Source organism: Phyllobates terribilis, unplaced genomic scaffold (assembly GCF_046119375.1).
Source record: "Phyllobates terribilis strain yellow unplaced genomic scaffold, ASM4611937v1 Scaffold_22__1_contigs__length_20350403, whole genome shotgun sequence".
NCBI classification, from domain to species: domain Eukaryota; kingdom Metazoa; phylum Chordata; class Amphibia; order Anura; family Dendrobatidae; genus Phyllobates; species Phyllobates terribilis.
This window is the reverse complement of record NW_027362782.1, coordinates 521533-544540: the sequence shown is the minus strand read 5'-3', so window position 1 is coordinate 544540 and position 23008 is coordinate 521533. Positions and strand designations below refer to the sequence as shown.

Below are 23008 nucleotides of genomic sequence, written 5' to 3'. Positions count from 1 at the left end.
TATCTGTGAACAATGTTATCAGAGTATGACGCCACTTTTACGGACTGACTATAAAACATACAAAAAAACAGCTACAATGCATTTTCCAGGAAAAAATATTAAGACACATTCTTTCCAGGGTAATGACTTGGATATAAGGCCAAAGAAATAATAAAAAAAAAAGTTATGGACTGTGGAAGAGATTTATGCGACCAGAATGAACACTCATCTTGAGCTGATGATACCACCTAGCACCTGTCCCTATTGTAAATGCATCTAACAGCGTTATCAATAGGGAATAGAATAGATTTAGATTTTTTTTCGGCAGCAGCACGCAGTATAAGGCAATAATACCTGGCTGGATTGGTGTAATACGTGGCATCCATACTGTGATACCTCACCCATAAACAAATTTCAGATAAGACATGTAATATTCTAGAATATAGAATCTATTTGAATTGTCCCACTGGTCTCCTATACTGTTATTCCGAATATGCAGCAATCAGAAGGGCAGGCAAAAATTAGGACACACTCCAATACGCATTTGAAGAGACGGAAAAAAAAATAATAAAAACACAGCACGATCTTTAGTATAAAAACCAGACTCGCTAATGTAACCTCAATGAAATCACATTGTACAGCTCCTGCACCTCTTCGGCCTCCATCTCCGAAATGACCACATCAGTCACAACATGCTGGAAGCACTGCAGCACTGCCTCAGTCAGGCGGCAACAGGCAACAGGGCCCACCAGAGGATTCTCCAGTTCTCTGGAGGACCCATCCAACCCTGCCGAGATGCAGCCCTGGCTAAGAAAAGTCTGTGGGAAGGTTCCCGGACACTTTATGACTGCTTTTTTTACTGAGGGGGAAACCCACGCAAACACCGGGAGAACATACAAAATAGTTGCAGATGTTGTCCTTGGTGGGATTTGAACCCAAGACCCCAGGGCTGCAAGGCTGCAGTGCTAACTACTGAGCCACTGTGCTGTCCTCTCTGTTCTCCCTCTAATATCTAACATGCTGCAGAAACTTTCATCTACTGCCACTCAGTATCTTCAGCTCCTTTGTGAGAAACTTTTGGTTGGGCAGCCACTCAGTCTACCAAATTAAATTCAATTAAGTTAAATAAACTAAATTAAGGAAATTGTGGATGGCTTTGCTTCTGGTACTGGGTGCCAATACCAAACCACTGTAAATTTTCCAGGCTGGTTGGAGCCAAGCCGATTCCCACAGAAAAGTACCATCAGCAAGCTAAGGAGATGGTGGCCTCTATCATCATCACGACCTGCAAGGTTTGCACTATAAACTCTCTTGAAGGAGAAGCCAGGGCCCACCGGAGGAATCTTTGGTGGGCCTGTACAACCCTGCCAAGAAGCAGCCCTGGCGAAGAAAAGTCTGTGTGAAGGTTCCCGGACACTCCATGGCTGCTCTTTTACTGTGGACTGGCTCCAGCAATCTATAAGATTGCAATCTATAAGATCCCTTCACTGTCTCCGAATTGCCCATTGTATCCAGTTCAAACTACTAACACTGAAATACAAAGCCATTCATAACCTTTCTCCTCCGTACATCTCTGAACTAATCTCCAAGACCTCCTTCTCTCCTCCACACTTATTCGTTCCTCACCCAATCGCCTCCAAGACTTCTCCCTAATATCCCCCGTCCTCTGGAATTCTGTGCCTCAACATGTCCACATTTGGATCCTTCAGGCGGAACCTGAAAACCCATCTCTTCAAGACAGCCTACAGTCTGCCATTACCTCGCTGCCACCTTAACACCACCAGAGCTACTACAACTCCCCAACCAACTGTCTTCTTCCCCACCATCCTGTAGAATGTAAGTCAACAAGGGCAGGGTCTATAAGACTTAAGATGCAATCTGGCACCTTGGCAAAGCGAAATTCTGTTGTCCCTCTGGTATCTAGCAATAACAAACAGGTCATGCTGGAGAAACTTGCATCTACTGCCACTCAGAGTCTTCCAGCTCCTTTGTGAGAAACTAATGTTTGGGCAGCCACTCTGTCTACCAAATAAAATTCCTGAGAAGGAAATTGTGGATCGCTTTGCTTCTCGTACTGGGTGCACTCCTAATACCATGGTGTGCCATAATTCGCTGGAAATATTCCTGGCTGGTTGGAGACAAGCTCATTCGCACAGTAAAGTACCAGAAAGCTAAGAAGATGGTGGCCTCTATTATCATGAATAATTTGCTTGTTGTCTAGGAGATTGACCACTGCTGCTGTCTCCCATGTGAACATTGTGTTGAAGCTTGATTGACCCAGGGCCCGCAATCCTATGTGTCGGGAAGACGTGTTCTGTCCCATGGTCCTACTGGGTCCCAGCTTCCATAATATTAATCCAGTGATGCGTCAGTGAGATGTACCGTCACTAGTGATGAGCGAGCATGCTCGCTACTGCTCGATGCTCGCCCGAGCATATCACTGCTCGAGATGCTCGGTGCTCACCGAGTATTTCCGGGGTTTCTCGGCGGGAGCTCGGGTCTCCTTCTTGCATGTTTGGCGCTCTTTACAGAGCCAATAAACATGCAGGGATTGCCTGCCACTCACTGTAATTCCGCAGCCATGTTGGTTGTGGCATTACAGTGATTGGTTGGACGCACAGCGTCATCAGGTCTATATCAGACCTGGCGCTGCTGTGCTCGTCACAATCACTCCGGAATCAGACCGTGTAGGGAGAGGTGCTGCTGAGCTAGGGAGAGATTTGCTTGTTTATTAGGTAGTGTAGGTAAAACAGAAGTATATTATACATATCCATGTCAACAAATAGTACTTCTGAGGACTAATCCATCTGCAGAGATATATCAGGCAGGCAGTGTATATAGGCAGGCAGGCAGACAGTGTATATAGCAGACTGCAGTGCATCCATTTTTGGATCTTAATCCTCATTATTTGCTTAAAAAGCAATCCAGAGAACACCGTTTTTCTGTGCCTTTTGCTTGTTGGCACTGCAGAATACAGCCAGGTCCTTTCCATATTACAGCGCTAAAACTCCAACTATTTAAAACTGTGGTTTGTCCGTCACACGGTTCACATATAATTGCGCTGAAAATATTGCCTTTTCTGGCCTCCATTTTCTGGACATGACCATATACATCAAAGACAACACCATACAAACATCAATTTACCATAAGCCCACAGGACGTCCGGCATATCTTAGATGGAACAGCTTTCATCCAAGACACACAAAAAAATCCATCATCTATAGTCAAGCTCTGAGGTACATTTGAATCTGTTCAGACAGCAAGGATAGAAAACTGCAGCTACTATCACTTAGGAATACATTCCTACAACAAGGATACCATCCACTGGTAATAGATGAACAAATTCACAGAGCTACAAGAATACCAAGAAGTAGCCTCCTGGATTACAAACAAAGGGAGGACAACAACAGGGTACCTCTTGTGGTCACATACTACACCCACATGAACATCCTAAGAAAAATTGGTGCTGATCTCCAACCCATATTCCACAGAGACCACAAACTGAAAGAAATATTCCCAGAACTACCACTTCTCTCCTACAAACAGCCCCCTAACTTAAGGAATCTCCTTGTCTGAAGTGTCCTCTCATCACCATCAGTGACGGGCACATTCCCATGTAAAAACAAAAACTGCAAAACTTGTACCCACATATTACCATCAAACACAGTCTGCATACCTAACACAAATCAGGACAACAAAATCGTGGATGTCTTTTCATGTACATCCTCCAATGTGGTGTACATGATACAATGTACAAGGTGCCCAGAAGGAGTTTATATTGGAGAAACTATGCAAAGGCTGCAAACGAGAATGAATTTACACAGACACACAATTAAGAATGAACTGGATACACCTGTGGGAAAACATTTCTCTGGCCGGGGACACTGTATGAAAGATCTAAAAGTTTTAATACTAAAAGGTCACTTCAAGGGCAACAGAGAAAGAAAAATTTGGGAATTCAAATTGATAAGGATGTTTAATTCACTGACAACAGGACTAAATATAACACCTGGCTTTATGATTCACTACATGGACACAATTCACACCTCCAGATAATTAAACATTCCCAAGGCCTCTCATTTTGCAACAAAAAACCTAATTTGTTCTCCCTAACTTATCTGTAGGAGGCATCACAACTTACACCTCATGAACAAATGTCTTGTTGTAACATCTCTCAAATGCTGTGCCTTTTGTCTTATGAATTCATTTGTAATCCTGCCTGAAGAAGGAGCCTCTGTGCTCTGAAAGCTTGCATGTATATATATTTTCTGGTTAGCCAATAAAGGTATCACCCCAAGAATACTTTTGGCATTTTTGGCATACAAGTATTTCCACTGGCCTCCATTGAAATTTTGTTTCAGTGTGTCCGTTAAGCTACTGACACCAGTTTGCTGTTCAAAATAGTTACCTACAGGCCAGCTATTTAAAACTGTGTTTTCTTCATCACACGGATCACATATACGTTTTCCAAAAATACTGCCATTTCTGGCCTCCATTTAAAATTTGTTTCAGTGTGTCAGCGAAGTTTTTGACACCGGTTTGCTGTTCAAAACAGTTACCTACAGGCCAGGTATTTAAAACTGTGTTTTCTCCGTCACACGGATCACATATAAGTTCGCTCCAAATTCAGCCATTTGTAGTGAGCGTGGAAGATATTGTCCTCCATTTAAAATGGGCAAGGGACGGGGAACTGGACGTGATGCTGATGGTGATGGTGCATGCAGAGGCTGGGGCCGTGGGCAAACTGAAATTGTGCCACAACAAACACCCACATCTTCTCGCTCGACCTACCTGTCCCAATTAATAGGGGACCGCAGAACACCACTATTGAACACAGAGCAGTGTGAAGAGGTTATTGGTTGGATAGCAGATAATGCTTCCAGTCACTTAGCCACCACCACCACCACCACCACCCTGTCTTCCGTCTGGACCGCATATTCCTCACCCTGAACCTCCTTCCTCCCACTATGCCGAGTGCTCAGAGACAACTGATCCCACACTTGGACACTCCGAAGGGCTGTTTACTTTTCCATTTATAGATTCGGGCCCCTCGCCCAGTCCACTTGAAGCGGAGCAAGAGGAGATCGCATGTAGCGATGCCCAAATATCTGAGCAGCCACGGTCACACGAAGGCTATGGTGGGAAAATGTCACAAGAGGTGGACGATGACGAGACACAATTGCCAGAAAGTCAGGAGGAGGACCAGGGTGCGGAAGTGGAAGTTGAGGTGGTGGATGATATAGTAACTGATCCAACCTGGCAGGAGGACATGCAGAGTGAGGACAGCAGCACACAGGGGGAGTAAGGAAGAGCACCCCAACAGGCAGGAAGAAGCAGTGTGGTGGCTGCAGACAGAAGGCAGGCAATCATTCCCCATAACACCAACACAAAGGAAGTTGCCAGTACAACTGTTAGGTCTTCCCGAGTCTGGTTGTTTTTTAAAGACTCTGCTGATAACCCCGAAAAGGCCATTTGCACCATCTGGCAAAACTACCAGCCTGACCACCACCAGAATGATCAGGCACATGGCAGCAAAGAGCCCGACTTTGTGGGCCGAACCCCAGGGTCCAGGAACAGTGTCTGCGGGTGGCACCACTGCTTCTTCCGCTGTTGTGCATGCAAGCCAATCCCCTGTCCATGGTGCATGCGAAGAAGCCTCCTGCCCTGCACCTGTCATTGCACCCTCTCAACTAGCAGCATAAGGAAGCACATCCACGACCTTGTCCATAGCCCAGGTTTATAAACTCCTTCCCCGGTGGTGATTGGTCTTAAGGGGATCATAGAATATAACTCAATGCTGATATCCCTCCTCCCCAGGTTAAACACACAGTGTCTCATCAAAACTAGCGTGCGCTCCAGAACATGGAACACACTATCCGCGGTATCTGCATGTGGCCGCTGGGCGTGCGCTCCAAACTCCAGAACGCACATGTGAAATTAAAAATCCCTCTGTTTTTGTATATAGAGAAGATTTTTAATAAGACGTAAATTGTAAATGTACTTGTTTTTTAACCTACTTTGAATTTTAACCATTTAAGAACTTGAAATAACCCTTGATATACAAATCTTGATATACAAATCAAAAGTGACACAGCCAGATTATCATAAACCAGCTGTTGCTGGTAACAACATCAGGTCACCGACATGAGTATCAGTTGTATTGTTATATTAAGCCCAGTTTCATATTTACATGAAACATGGATCATGCTCAGATTGCAATACCCGCCGGATGTCCAAAACTGAGCTAACTTCACTGATCACTACTGCTGTGTAGTTTCCTCCATGCTGCTGCTGTTAATCTCTGTGTGCTAAAAAATGGAACAAGGAGCAAGAATTCATCTCTGTGTGCTGTGAATAGCAGAGATCACGGCAGTTAGTCTCCTCCTCCCCGCTCCCAAGGCATTACAAATTTTAGATAGAGCTCACAGAGGGAAAAGATGATAATTGCTTACCGATAATTTGATTTTCCAGAACCATAACAGCACCGTACAGACATAGTATCCACCCCCCAGGAACAGGAAACTTACCAAAATAAAAGGGGCGGTACCTCTCTACTTCCCCAGTGTGTTTTACAGAGTATAAGAGGTAACCGCCTTATTAGGACATATATACATAGAAATAGCTATTATTCTTCACCATATACTATTATATACAAAAAAATATATATAATTTTTTTTTGTTGAAAAAAAGGAAAACCTCCTGTCACCAGAAAAAACAAGGAAGGGAAGTAGCATAGTGCTGTCATTGTTCTAGAAAATCAAATTACCGGTAAGCAATTATCATCTTTTCCCTTCACCATGACAACACCGTACAGAGAGAATAAAATCGAAGAAATCCCTAGGGAGGGACCACTGCTGAAAGAACTTTTCTCCTAAAGGAAATATCAGAGAGCCCTAGATCCAACCTGGAGTGTTTAAAGAAGGTGGTAGGAGAAGACTAGATTGCTGCTTTGCAGATTTGATCAACTGAGGCATTAGCTCTTTTTGCCCAAGAGGTAGCTATGGCCCATGTAGAGTGAGCTTTAATATCTTTAGGGGAGCATGATCAGAGGCTGAGTGGGCTAAGGTTATGGTCATCCTAATCCATCTAGAAATCATGGATTTTGTAGCCACTTTACCTTTATTTGGCCCCTCCAGTGACTCGTTACCTTAAAGCAGTGTTCCCCAACTACAGTCCTCAAGGCCCACCAACAGATCATGTTTTCAGGATTTCCTTAGTATTGCACAGGTGTTGGAATTATTGCCTGTGCAGGTGATGCAATTATCACCTGTACAATACTAAGGAAATCCTGAAAACATGACCTGTTGGTGGGCCTTAAGGACTGGATTTGGGGAACAATGCCTTAAGGTATCTTAGGATACACCTTGTCACCTCTAGGGAGTGAAACACTATTTCCCCTTGGGTTTTTGGTTTATCACAAAATGAAGGAAGAATTATTTCCTGCCATCTGTGAAATCTAGAACTTACTTTTGTGAGGAATGCTGGATCTGGCCTCAATATTACCCTATCTTCAAAGATGTTTGTAAAATAGGAGTTGACTGATATAGCCTGTAACTTGCTCATCCTGCTGGCTGAGGTTTGTGCCACCAGCAGTACTGTAAGTGTAAGCAGTGTAAGCACCCTAATAGTAGTGGATGAAATAGTCTAGAAAGGAGCCTTTGTAAGAGCATTTAAAACTAAATTAAGATCCCAGGGTGCCACCCTAAGACCGGTTACTGGTCTACATGAAAAACTTGCTTTTATGAACCTATGTACCCATGGGTAATCGACACTCTTGTGATCAAATAATGCTCCCAAAGCTGATAACTGGACTTTTAAAGAGCTAGTGGAGACTCTACAGCCCTTTTTGGAGAAATTTTAGTATCTCTGAAATACGGACTGGCTGACGTCGGGTGGTCATGACCCAACCAGAAAACTCTAGAAACTTATTCCATATCTTTGTATATTTAAGGGACGTAACTTTTTTCCAGCTCAACAGGAGAGTGGAAATTAAATTTTGTGAAAACCCTTTGGCTGATAACAATCCCCTTTCAAATTCCAGGCAATAGCTGTAGGTTGGGAACTTGAGGGTGGGTCACTGGACCCACGGACAGGAGGTCTGGACTGTCGGGCTGGTTCCAAGGGTCCGAGACTGACATCCCTTAGCCAAGCCCTTTTCGGCCAGAAGGGGGCAATTAATATTATTCTGGCTTTGTCCTTGCGTATTTTTTTTAATACCATGAGAATTAGGGGAAAGAGAGGAAAGGCATAGATCAGGTGAAAATCCCATTTCTGTAGAAGTGCAACTACCCAGTTTGGAAACTCCCTTGGGTTTAGAGAAACCAAAATTTCTACCTGGCGATTTCCCTGGAAGCAAATAAATCTATTTCTGGAAAGCCCCATGCCGAGCAAATTTATTTTAAGATTCAACTGTTGTGTTGTTGTCTGATAGAATCACCACATTTTTTCCTATATTCCATGTCAAGGTTACCTGTAGTGTCTTTCTGACTGCGGTCAGCTCTTTTACGTTGGAGGAACCGTTTTTTATTTTGGAATCCCACAGAACTTTTAAACAAAACCCATCTAGTGGGCACACCAACCTGCTGTACTTTCATCCATGGTAATTACTACTGGTTCTTGTACTGTCCACAGGACCCCTTTTAAGAGGTTTCCCCTATTTCTCCACCACCTTAGCGCGTTTAGAACTCTTTTAGTTAGTTGAAATTTGTAATCCAGCTGATCTATTGCAGCCTGTATTGCCAGGATCTCCCACTGTAGACTTCATATGTGGAATTGAGTCCACTGCGCAGCTGGAATTGTGGCTCTCAAGGATCTTAGCAAGGACATGACTTATCTTACTGAGACTATATGTTTTTCCTGAACATTTAAAATTTTTTAGCTGATTTTTTTTTCATTTTCTCTAACAGGAGGAAGCATTGCTGGTGAATAGCGTCCAGGCTGATGCCCAAAAAAAATTTGAATCTGAATAGGCTCGAGTCTTGATTTTTCTTTGTTCACTATCCACCCTAATCTTGTTAGGATGGATAAAACTTGTTTGACTGCTGTTACGCAGGTCTTTTCTGAGTTTCTGACTATTAAAAAGTCATCTAAGTATGGCAGTATTGATATGTCTCTTTTTCTTATATAAGATGTAATCTCTGCCACTATCTTGGTAAAGATTCTGGGTGCTAGAGACACCCCGAAGGGTAGGCACTGAAATTGTTGCAGATGCAGGAGGTCACCTTGGAATTCCACTGCCACCTTGAGATATTTTTGGTGGTCTGGGTGGATCAGGATGTGACAATACATATCTTTTAAGTTTACTACTGTCATTAAGCAAAAGGGGTACAGAAGCTTCACTGTTTATCTTAATGTTTCCATTTTTATTTTTTTTTGTTTTCATGTAAAAATGTAGGGCTTTTAAATTTATAATGGTTCTGTAGGAATTCTGTAGGATTTCTTATTAGAAATAAATTGCTGTAAAACCCCTTCCTAGCTCTAGCACTGTTACTAATACCCTTTTGTTTATTAATTGTATGGTCTCTGTTTCTAACGCAGTTTGGTTCTTCTTTCCTACCCAACTCTCTATCATCCAGAGAGGGGGGAAAGGAAGAAAAATTTAGTTTTGGAAAAAGTTGCAGTTTTATTAAATAGAAACCCTTTAGTCTGACCCCTGTCTTTCCTCCAGGTTCATCCACCCCTTCCACTATCCTCTCTCTGGCTTCATCCTCTTTCTCTGGTTGCTGAACCGGAAAGGATTTTCTATACCTCTGAAAGGGAGGGGGAAAATTCCTTTTTTTATCTGCCGCCTTCTCTAATTTCTCATCAAGTTAACAAATAGTCACCCTGGCAAGAAATGGCACACAGTTTCATTTCTGATTGGAAGTCAGCTGATCAATTCAGGTTACTATGAAAAGTAAAAAAAAAAATGTTTTAAAAAATAAAAAAACTAATTCAAATCACCACCCATAATAAAAAAATGCACATATGTGATATCGCCATGTTTAGAAAAGTCCGATCTATCAAAATATAAAAATAATTAAGTGAAAGGAAAAAATTGAAAAACTCCAAAATTGCATCCTTTTGGTTGCTGCAATACCAGAAAAAAATGCTGCAACAAGCGATCAAAATATCATATCTATCCCAAAATTATATTAATAAAAATTTTGTCTCATCCCGCAAACAATAAGCCATTACACAGCTCCATTGACCAAAAATTGAAAACAGTAAGGTCTCGGAAAATGGCGACACAATCCCAAACTTCTGATTTTTTATTCACTAGTAAACTAATTTAAAAAATTGGACATGTTCTATATCGCAATAATCATACCATCATACCCATAAAAACAATTCTCAAAAAACAAAGAATTGCGGGATTTTTTCACAATTTCTCCCAACTTGGAATTTTTTTCCCATTTTCCAGTACACTATGTGGTGAAATTAATGGTGTCATTCAAAAGTACAACTAGTCTTGCAAAAACCAAGCCCTCATATGTCTATGTGGACACAAAAATAAAAAGTTATGACTCTGGGAAAAAGGTGGGGAAAAAACTAAAATGCTAAAATGTAAATTGACCTCATCGTTAAAGGGGTTAAAAGGCAATGCCATACATCAAAGAATACTGCTCATTGCCTTCAAGCAGGTGTCTTTGGTGTAACAGCATTCACGGAAACAAAGAGTTCTGCTGAATGCAGGGAATAATGTTTTGAGCACTCATATAGCTTTGACATAGTGATAAAGCTCCCCATATGTCAGGGATGGTCAATTGATTTTTCCGAGGCACCTCATGAGAGACTCTGACTGTTGTGAAGGGCCAAATTAATAGACTGAAATTCATTCTGTTCAACTTTAATATTAACATGGTTATTATAATTACTATTTTATCACTTAATTTTGAGTAGATTTAAGTATGCTCACATCCGTCCATATATACAGTATGAGCCCCCACATAATCCCCCGATGTACAGTATGAGCCCCTATTTACAGTGAGTTCCTCACATAGCTCCCTCATAATCCCTTTATACACAGTATGATCAGCATGAGCCCTCACGTAGCCTCCTTATATACAGGCACAATCCCATACACATTCTCCTGGTGCTATGCTCTGATTTTTGCTGTGTGCACTGACTCTCCGCACAGTGATGTCATCGTGTCTACTGTCTCAGTCGCACACACTAATTGGTGGAAGAAGGAGACGGCAGAACCGTCCTCCAAAAATGTATTCACTGCTATCTGCATCCTGAGGATGCAGATAGTGTAATGACCTAAAAAGGGCAATTACAAACATTTCTGCATTCATATGTTTCTGTGGAATAATTTATGCTTTGATGTGTTACCTGGTGTCATTCTGTTTAAACTAAATGTAAATTGTTGCTCTGTAATACCACTGGAGACCAGCAGGTGGTGGTATAAGGGTCAGCAATGGACTGTATTGGCGGATGTCTGATCAACATCCTCTATAGTCTGGTCACTATGGTGATCAGGGGGAGTTGGCAGTTGGCGATTGGAGAGAGTCAAGCCCATCTAGAGGTGAGGTGTAGGGTACAAGGGCTGCTAGGATTAAGTACCTTGCCAGACAATCTTTTTACACTTGCCTACATTGTATTTAATAGTCCCATCTACTATGATATTCCAAACTATACCAGACACTCTTTTGCCCTCCACGTGTCTGATTTATCCCTATTGACACATTTAGCTTGTACATTGACATCTTTCCTGGCATGCACTCTAAGAGAGATGTGAACACAGCCTTACCCAGTACAGTATCTAGTATTATTGTTCTATTACAGTCATAGATTTGTGTATGTTTTATATAGTATGTAATGTGTGTGTGGTGTATAATATATTGTATTTATGTATGTCATAGTACATATTTTGTACAATTCAGGACCCATTAAAGGGAATTTAACAGCAGAATTAATCCCTATAAGGTATGGTGAGCACTTTATCAGCCTGAATCATCACAAAATTCTGTGGTAGTATGTTTAAAAATACATTTTTTTGAAGATCTTACTATTGATACGTACGGCAAAATTGCAGCGGCATGTATGTTATATATGGCAAGAAAATTGATAGCCCAAAAATGGATAGCAGATCAGGAGCGTAAGATATCAGAATTTATTGATAAAGTTAACTGGCTAGTAAATTTGGAAAAAAGCATATACCTAAAAAGAGATGCTAACTCTAAATTTGAGAAGATATGGATTGATGGCTCTGGTTTGACAACTAAGGAACTGAGATTTCGCCTCGGTTTGCTTTGAGTTACATTGATATGATGCCTCAAATTAAGCTTATTTGAAAATTAATAAAAATGTTATTAGTACTTCCACAAATTATATGTAATTGGATTGACTATTGTTACTATGTTCAAATATTTGTTCATCTAATTATGCTGGTTTTGCAGAGCCAAGATGTATAATTATTTAATATAAATAATGCTTCTTAAGGTTGGGGGTGGAGAACTGTGTTTCTCCAATGTTTGTCTGGTTGTTGTTGTTTTTTTTTATTTTTACCTTTGTGAAAATCTTTATAAAAATGAATAAAAAACATTTGATTTAAAAAAAAATAAATTTTAATTCCAGCATGCATGTAACCAAACTAGTCCAAGACCTCATCATCATCACATTCCCACAATGTGCTAGTATTGTGCCCACAGCAGCATCTTTGACATCTCAGCATGTGCAGGGAGGAGGAGAAGAAGGACTTCTAATCCTCCTCCCTGCTCATGCTGAGAGGTCAATAACACCGCTGTAGGCAGCATAATACCTGTATGCCATCTTTTTAAAACTTCTGTTTTGCATACTTCTGCTGTGGCACTTTGTAATACAGGCTGATGAAGCGCACCCAAAACCTTCTAGGGGTACATCCTGCTCATTTCCCTGTAAGCATTCATCCACACAAGTCAGATACTCAGCACACTTTCTGTCCTGAAAATCCACAATGTGTTACAATACCAGCATTGCAAATGAAAAAATCTGATTGCCCTGGAGAAAATTACCATGAACTGCAAAATGTGATATCTGTCTTAAATAGGCAACAATTGCCATGCAAAATCTGTACAAATAGGTTATATTCCATTATGGTATATTGTCCATGAAACTGCATACCTACTTAAGCACCATTATCCCTCCTCTACCCAAATCCGTATTGGTCTTGGCATACTGAATTTACTGTGACAGTGTTGTTGATGAAGTATATCAGAATTGGAGGCCCCACTTTGAATTTCACCAAGGGATCCGATTTGTCTGCTTTCCTCTGGTTTCTATGTTTTGGCTGCAGCAGTGACATCATGAGTACAGCTCTCATCACTGCTGCTGTTAATCCCTGAGGTCAGTGGCTCTGTTGATCTAGATGGCATGAGCCACTGAGTTCAATGATTGGCAGTAGAGGTGATGTGTATTGTACTCATGATGTCACCTCTGCAGCCAATACACAGAGGCAAGAGCAGCGGCGTGGGGACTGATTTCCTGCTCTGTTTATTATTTTACATGTACAAAAGCATTTGGGGACCACTTTTGTTAAAGTGGAAAAACTATAAATGTAGCGCTCAAGCAGTTACAGAACTCTAAGCATGCTCAAAATGGCATAGATGGTGATAAAATATCTATGTACAGTACAGACCAAAAGTTTGGACACACCTTCTCATTTAAAGATTTTTCTGTATTTTCATCACTATGAAAATTATACATTCACACTGAAGGCATCAAAACTATGAATTAACACATGTGGAATTATATACTTAACAAAAAAGTGTGAAACAACTGAAAATATGTCTTATATTCTAGGTTCTTCAAAGTAGCCACCTTTTGCTTTGATGACTGCTTTGCACACTCTTGGCATTCTCTTGATGAGCTTCAAGAGGTAGTCACCGGAAATGGTTTTCACTTCACAGGTGTGCCCTGTCAGGTTTAATAAGTGGGATTTCTTGCCTTATAAATGGGGTTGGGACCATCAGTTGTGTTGTACAGAAGTCAGGTGGATACACAGCTGATAGTCCTACTGAATAGACTGTTAGAATTTGTATTATGGCAAGAAAAAAGCAGCTAAGTAAAGTAAAACGAGTGGCCATCATTACTTTAAGAAATGAAGGTCAGTCAGTCCAAAAAATTGGGAAAACTTTGAAAGTGTCCCCAAGTGCAGTTGCAAAAACCATCAAGCGCTACAAAGAAACTGGCTCACATGAGGACCGCCCCAGGAAAGGAAGACCAAGAGTCACCTCTGCTTCTGAGGATAAGTTTATCCGAGTCACCAGCCTCAGAAATCGCAGGTTAACAGCAGCTCAGATTAGAGACCAGGTCAATGCCACACAGAGTTCTAGCAGCAGACACATCTCTACAACAACTGTTAAGAGGAGACTTTGTGCAGCAGGCCTTCATGGTAAAATAGCTGCTAGGAAACCACTGCTAAGGACAGGCAACGAGCAGAAGAGACTTGTTTGGGCTAAAGAACCCAAGGAATGGACATTAGACCAGTGGAAATCTGTGCTTTGGTCTGATGAGTCCAAATTTGAGATCTTTGGTTCCAACCACCGTGTCTTTGTGCGACGCAGAAAAGGTGAACGGATGAACTCTACATGCCTGGTTCCCACCGTGAAGCATGGAGGAGGAGGTGTGATGGTGTGGGGGTGCTTTGCTGGTGAAACTGTTGGGGATTTATTCAAAATTGAAGGCATGCTGAACATGCATGGCTACCACAGCATCTTGCAGCGGCATGCTATTCCATCCGGTTTGCGTTTAGTTGGACCATCATTTATTTTTCAACAGGACAATGACCCCAATCACACCTCCAGGCTGTGTAAGGGCTATTTGACCAAGAACGAGAGTGATGGGGTGCTACACCAGATGACCTGGCCTCCACAGTCACCAGACCTGAACCCAATTGAGATGGTTTGGGGTGAGCTGGACCGCAGACAGAAGGCAAAAGGGCCAACAAGTGCTAAGCACCTCTGGGAACTCCTTCAAGATTGTTGAAAGACCATTTTCGGTGACTACCTCTTGAAACTCATCAAGAGAATGCCTAGAGTGTGCAAAGCAGTCATCAAAGCAAAAGATGGCTACTTTGAAGAACCTAGAATATAAGACATATTGTCAGTTGTTTCACACTTTTTTGTTAAGTATATAATTCCACATGTGTTAATTCATAGTTTTGATGCCTTCAGTGTGAATGTACAATTTTCATAGTCATGAAAACACAGAAATATCTTTAAATGAGAAGATGTGCCCAAACTTTTGGTCTGTACTGTATCTCAGGCAATATTGAACAATTAATTTGATGTTGTGTAGACATGGAGGTTTATCCGGTTTAGTGAGACTAATCTGCTTTGAAGGGACATGGAGGTGAGATTTTTTTGTTTGTTTGTTTTGTCTCTCCAGTTACACACTTGACTTGGTTGTGTTACCTTTGATCTATCATTGCTGCCAGATTTAATTTAACTTCATTGTCAATCTCTTTAATCTTGGGGTCTTTATGATTTTAGGAAATTTTGAGGGTGTGATTGGGGGGAAGGGGGCTTCAAAAAATAAGCATGGTGTTTATCTGTAAAAAGCTCTGATTTTTGATACAGTTATCCAGAAAAAATATCAGTAGAGGTTGGCAAACCGTTCTGGGTCTATAATAGTAAAAAAATAAGAAATACATAAATATTAACTAAATGCCACTGCCGACCTAACTTTTGCTCCATATTGTCCGAACATCTGAATCCAATGTCTAAAAGAAAAAAGAAGAATGTGTTACACTTTTTAGCTTGAATTGTTGCTATATAAAAATCAAATATGAAACTATTTTAATACCAATCTGCATGATAGCTCCTCATGAGACAAGTGGTGGTCCAACACCTCTACCGACCTACTGAAATCTGCTTTGGTGGTTGCAGGATATCAGCAGAGTACAGGATGGACCACAATAACCCTGTTCATTGTTTAGTGGCTGGTGCCAGATTGTCTACTTTATCTTCTATCACTTGTATACAACAATATGAACTTAATGAAGTGTGCCAGAAAACCACTCTTACTAACTCAGAGCATCCATGCACTACATTGGGGACATTAGTCACTAGAATATAAAAAAAATGCCAGTAACAGCACATGTGCAAAGAATTGCTTAAAAAAAGCATCTGATCTTTAAACCACAAATAACTGCAGTCAATAATTGTTTAAATTACCACAAATTACTTTGCTGACAAAGTAACAGTAGAATATTGCTAAAGCACAGCTGAGGACCTTTCACTAGAATTTGTTTAATCTGTGTTGCTCTGTTTCCAAATTAGGCCCCTCAGTAATAAAAATCCAAAATTTCCCTTCAGCAGCTGCTACTCAGTTTAAATTAAAAAATCCAATGAAAGGTCATCTTTAAATGACGTACAATAATCTCAGCAAGACCCTTTTTTCATTGTTTGCATTCAACTTATTTGTAATCATTTTCTACAAGCCCTTATAACAAAAATACTGAAATTTAAAAATGTTTGTTGCATCAGTAAATTCTAAAAAGCCTCTTAATATCCAGAATTAACTGAGAATGACAGCTTTGTTTGAAAATATCTAACACTGTTCACCTTACAGTTTGTTAAATGTTTTCATGTTCCAGGGTATGGAGATTGTCCAAACGATGAATAGTGACCCAGGACTTGCTGTTGGTAAGATTGTTTTATTTAAATATATAAATCTGATTACTTTTGCAGTTAAAATAAAATGTAAAAGGGGTGTCGAGTAAAAATAAATTCTAACCTATCTACGGTATACGTGAGAAATTGCTGCTCGGTGGTTGTTCAACCACTGGGACCCTCACCGATTGTCAGAATGGGGAACTTTTATCCCAGTTACTAAAAGAAGCAGCAGGTTGGATGATTGACTATCGCTTGTGGGTCCCAGTGGTAGGACCCCCACTAATCAACAAGTTATCACCAATCCATATAGGTGATAATTTGTTTTAACAAGAAAACTCCTTTAATCCTTTAACGTAATTTATGAACATTATATACAGATTTATCATAACTAATGTTTTCTTGCTATTTATTTATTTATTAAAAATTGTGCATAAAACTAATTAAAAATACATTTCATCTGGTTTTCTACAGTAACTTAAATTAAGCCTCCTAAAGGATCTTTAGAGGCTCCTTTGATCCATTTGACATGTGATCAAAAACAAATGTTTGGGCATCTGGCAGGTCTCTGAAAGTAAAGGGTGCTATTTGACTTTTGGAGAACAAATTTGGCTGGAATAGATCGTGGAATCGATGCTGCATTTGCAGAGCAAAACACCAGACACTTTCTTTACAAAAGACCCCATTTTAGAAACTAGACCCTTCAAGAAATTCAACTTGGGGTTTATTGAGCAATTTTAACCCGCAAAGTTCTTCACAGAACTTTATAACATTTAGATGTGAAAATGGAAAATTACAAATTTGGCGCTAAAATATTTTATTGTAAACAATTTTAATTTTAACATGGTGTAATAGAAGAACATGTACCCCATAATTTATAGAACTTATCCTGAACACAGTAGTACCCAATATGTGGTCAAAAACTAATGTTTGGGCACATGACATTTGGGCACAATGTTGCATTTGCAGAGCCCCGAGATTACCTCTCGACGGGCTTAGGGAATCTGATACCGCTTCAGGTTCACTTGGACATGAGGCTCCGTAAGCACCTCATGTTCTACAATCTGAGTACACCCAGGTAAGTCCGAGAACAGGTCCTTGTTCTGTTGCAGCAACTCTTGGCATTGTTGCTTCTGGGCACATGACAGCGATTTTTGCCACCTTGAGGTCTCCTATGTCGGCTTCCGACTTCGCCACCAAACACGGAGCTTCCACGGGCTACCTATCTCGCCATGGCTTTATCAGGTTGACGTGGTACACCTGGTAGGGCTTCCAACCTTTTCAACCACTTCATAGCGGCCCTGCCACTTGGCCAGGAATTTTCTCTCCACTGTAGGTACCAGCACCAGTACCCGATCTCCAGGGTTGAACTGTCTCACTCTTGCCGACCTATTGTGCACCCTCGACTGTGCCTCTTGTGCTTTGAATAGGTGTTCTTTCACAATGGGCATTACTTTGGCAATCCTCTCTTGCATCTGTGCCACATGTTTGATTACACTCCTGTAGGGTGTAGACTCAGCCTCACAGGTCTCCTTTGCTACGTCCAGGAGTCCACGGGGGTGCCGGTCATACAACAGCTCGAAAGAGGAGAATCCAGTGGAGGACTGTGGTACCTCTCTGATAGAGAAAAGAAGGTACGGCAGTAGGCAGTCCCAGTCTCGGCCATCCTTCTCTACGACCTTCCTTCTCTACGACCTTCTTTAACATGGCCTTCAAGGTTTGTTGAACCTTTCCACCAAGCCGTCCGTCTAGGGATGGCAGACTGAGGTCCATAGTTGTGTGATTTTTAGAATCCTGCACAACTCCCTCATCACCTTTGACATGAACGGAGTCCCTTGGTCCACTAGAATCTCTTTAGGCAACCCCGTTCTGGAAAAGATGTGGACCAACTCCCGGGCTATACATTTGGAGGAGGAGTTTTGTAGTGGCACGGCCTCTGGATACCGTGTAGCATAGTCTAGTACGACCAGGATGTATTGATGTCCTCTGGCGCACTTGACCAGGGGTCCCACTAGATCCATTGCAATGCACTCGAACGGGATCTCAATGACAGGCAGAGGCACTAAAGGGCTACGGAAGTGAGCCACCAGTGAGGTCAGCTGACAGGTGGGACACGATCTACAATCATTTCAACCCCCAGATGACCACCCAAGACATGCGCATGGGCCATATTTAACACCCTGCGTCTGTATGGCCCTGGCATTAGTAACTGCTCAATTACCTCCCCTCTGAGTTTAGTGACCCAATATAGTAACTCCCCATTTATGGCAAAGTGCGGATATCGGGTGTCAGCCCCCAGCTCCTGAGCAATACCATTAAGAACAGTTACATTATTAAATGCCCCTTAAGTCTCTGAGCTGGGCGGTTCCAAAGTTTCCCCTGGACACCTCCAGCTCAGGGATATTGGCCTCCGGGGATGCTGCCTCATCCTCATCCCCAAAAAGCACCCAAAAGGGAGACTCGTCGGCTGCAGCCATTGATGAGGTTTCATCAGCGCCGACTTGGTTGTTGCCCAGACAACCCGACTTCCTCATACTCTCCCACAAGTCCCAGAGCAAGGCAAAGTCCCACCCTATTATCAAAGGGTGCAACAGGTCCTTGACTACGCCGACCACATGGGACTCGGTGCCACAGTTTTTGTCTATGACCACTCGGGCTACAGGGTAATCCTTAGCATCCCCATGGATACAATGGACGCCGACCTATTTCCCCGGAACCAGTTGATGAGGAACTGTGGCTCATACTAGGGTTACCAAACTCCCCGAGTCTAGCAGAGCAGTCACTTACATATCATTCACCGACTTGAGACATGCCTGCAGGCAGGATATGCAAAACATGAGCAACTCTGTCCTGCGCTGCAGTCCATTGGCTCAGTTGTCATGGGGCACCAGGCGGCTATGTGACCTGGGGTGTGACATCGCCAACATAGTATGTTATTGGGCGGGACCTTTAGCAGCAACTCAGACCCTTCCTGGGCTCTAGGGCACCCCCAGATGTGGCTCTAGTTCCCCTCTTTTGGATGTCCAACCCTTTTGGGAACCCCAGTATGGAGACGCTACGACCCCGGGTATTCCCAAGGAATTTTCCACCGCCTTGTACCTTTCCACCAACCCCACCAGGTCATCGGTATTATGGGGATCTCCCTGGGCAACCCAGGCTTGCACCGACCTCGGGAGTTACTGGATGAACCTGTCCATGACACCATCTATGCTGGGGAAGAAGATTCAGGTTGCAACCACTTTTGAACCAGGTGCAGGAGGTCGAACATCTGGGACCGTGGAGGTTTGTGACTGCAATAGGCCCAATGGTGCACCCATTGCGCCCTGACAGTCAGTCACTCCCAAGTGCGGCAAAATTTCTGTTTTTAATTTAGTGAACTCCTTTGCATCCTGCAGGGCCAGGTCATAATAGGCTTTCTGCGGCTTGCCCGTTAAATATGGCACCAGCACTTCCAACCACTGCTCCGGAGTCAATTTCTCCCGCTCTACCATCCTCTCAAAGACAGTCAGAAATGCCTCGACGTCCTCACCCAGAGTCATCTTTTGCAATGCTCTTCTTACCGTCTTCCTGACGTGCGAATCATCACCTGGAGTTGGGGGAGGGGTGGCCTCTCTGCTGCGAACTTCCCCCGCTAAAAGATTCATCTGCCGTTGTTGCTGCTGAATCTGCTTCAACAGGAGTTTATTAGTCTCTTGCTGCATCTGTTGCTGCTCCCAGTGCTGTTGCTGCAGGCTTTGCTGGCTCTGCAAGTACTACTGGTGCTGCTGTTGTGGGCTTTGCAGCAGATGTTTGAGTAGCTCCTCCATTGTGCCGGACATCTCTGGCTGGTGGCCTTTATCCAGGACTTCCACCGATCTCTGTGGCAGGTACACGTTTTCCTGGAATCCTGCCCACACTTCTAGCACCAATTGTAAGGGGGTTGGTACTCACTCAGCTGCTTTCAAGGTAATCACAGGAGTCAGTTTCTTTAAAAATGTCCAAGGCGGGTTTATTTGGACTTCATAAACCACACTCTCCAGGTAAATGAAATATAGCCTTGTCCAGCACAAAGTAACAAAACAAGCAAAACAGTCCATACAGTGCTGCGGGTTTGCCCGCTACCAGTCAGTGTCCTGTAACAGAGACACGCTAGAGGTCTCCACACCTCCAGCCACAGACTCTGAATGAGACACTCTCTCTCCATTTTATACACACGCCCTGGGGGTGGGGATAAGTGAGTAGCCAATCCCACCCGTCTCTTATGATTGCTCGTAAAAAACTGCCCTGTTACGCCCAATTAACCCTCAGCACTATGTGTGCTGGAGCATGTTTTCCCGGTTTTACATCACTGAAGCTGCCAACCTCAGCGATGCATATCTCCCGTCAAGGACATGTCCGTCAGCCATCTTACAATACATATATGTAAGAGAATTGTAGAGGTAGGCCTCATACACTTCCTGTAAAAATTATGAATGAGGGCATCATACACACCCTGGAAAAATTAAGAGTGAGGGTCGCATGATGACCCTCTAAAAATTATGAGCGAGGGCCTCCTGACGACACTCTTAAAATGTATGAGGTCCAGAATCTTTGCTAGCGAGACTGGACTGAGTGGAAGACAGGGTGGTGCTGGGAAACAAACTGGAAGCCTTATCTGCCATCCAACTGACCACCTCTTCGCACTGTTATGACTTCAAGAGTGATGTCATGCACCCCCGACAAAAGTGGAACATGAAGCTAGGTCTTGTGGATGAGCGTGATTGTTGTGATCCCACAGCAGGCAGTTTCATCTGGTCCACGGCCTCAGCCTCTGCATGCACCATCAGCAGCACGTCCACTTCCCCATCCCTTACTCTACGCCTTGCGCAATTTAAATTAGATATATAATATATGCCTGCAAACTATCCAGTATTATTAGGGAAAAGAAAATATGTAGCCCTGAAAAGGATTTTTATTTTTTAGGTTGCAGCAGCAGTATACCTATAGAAGGACTGTATGGCAATAAACCCTGTCTATATGCCTCTAATCCAAAACTATCCCTATATACTTGCTCTAATCTAAGCTCTCCATCCTAGATCAACTCTCCCTGAACTGCTTCCAGAGGAGAGTGTGCCGAGCAACGTGTCACCAGGTCTTATATAAAACCCATGACGCAATGCGGCTGGCCAATCATAGTAATGCTAGTAGCCAACATGGCTACGGCATTACCATTTAAGGCCGGCAATCCCTGCATTTGTATTGACTGTCTAACAGCCGCAAAAAATGGGGGGCGGGGACTTGAGCAAGGCTCTCAAGCACCCGCGATACTCAATCAGCACCCCAATACTCAATCAGCACCCCAATACTCAATCAGCACCCCAATACTCAATCGAGTATCGAGCAGTGGCGAGCGCACACACTCATCACTTATGGGTGGAACTAGACCCCACAATTTGTTTTGCAATTTCTCGTAAATGCAGTAATGCCCCATATGTCATCAGAAATTATTGTGGCAGGGCTTAGAAGGAAGGAGCTCTATTTGGCTTTTGGAGTGAAAATTTTACTAGAATATTTTTTTCAGACGACATTTGCAGAACCCCTAAGGTGTCAAAACAGCAGAAAACCACCAAATGACCCAATTTTAGATATTACGTCTCTCAATGAATTCATCTATGGCTGCAGTGATTATTTTGGCCCTATATGTGGTTTCAGTCTGCAGCATTCACTCCAAGTTTTTTTTTTATGGAAGATTGTAAATACATTAGCTTAGTGCAAATACATACTGCACAGTTTGTGCTTATCTGTCATCAGATAAGCATGAAATAAGTATTTGATACAATAGAAAAACAGAAGTTAATATTTGGTATAGAAACCTTTGTTTGCAGTTCCAGAGGTTAGACGTTTCCTGCAGTTCTTGACCAAGTTTGCCCCTACTCCAGGAGGGTTTTTGGCCCATTCCTCCATACAGATCTTCTCCAGATCTTTCAGGTTTTGGGACTGTCGATGGGAAACATTGACTTTCAGCTCCCTCCAAAGATTTTCTATTGGGTTCAGGTGTGGATACTGGCTAGGCCACTCCAGGACCTTGAAATGCTTCTTACAGAGCCACTCCTTAGTTGGCCTGGCTGTGTGTTTTGGGTCATTGTCATGCTGAAAGACCCAGCCATTACCCATCTTCAATGCTCTAACTGAGGGAAGGAGGTTGTTCGCCAAAATCTTGAGATGCATGACCCCATTCATCCTCCCTTCAATACATGATCTCATCCATCCTCCCTTCAATAGGGTGCAGTCATCGTGTCCCCTTTGCAGAAAAGAACCCCTTAAAGTATGGTGTTTCCCCCACCATGCTTCTCAGTTGGGATGGTGTTCTTGAGATTATGGTCCCTGATCTCTTCAAGTCATTGACCAAGTCCTCCCGTGTAGTTCTGAGCAGATTCCTGATCTTTCTCAGAATCATCCTTACCCCACGAGGCGAGATCTTGCATTAAGCCCCA

General features: G+C 42.6%; 1 protein-coding gene across 1 annotated transcript in view; it reads left to right on the top strand.

Annotated features, from left to right (window-relative positions):
* LOC141176270 (cartilage oligomeric matrix protein-like) overlaps nucleotides 1-23008 on the top strand; it is a 1029762-nt gene that overhangs the window by 976662 nt on the left and 30092 nt on the right. Inside the window, exon 15 of the mRNA XM_073660229.1 lies at nucleotides 16541-16589. Within this exon, the coding sequence (XP_073516330.1) occupies nucleotides 16541-16589 (49 nt within the window). The remainder of the gene's footprint in view (nucleotides 1-16540; nucleotides 16590-23008) is intronic.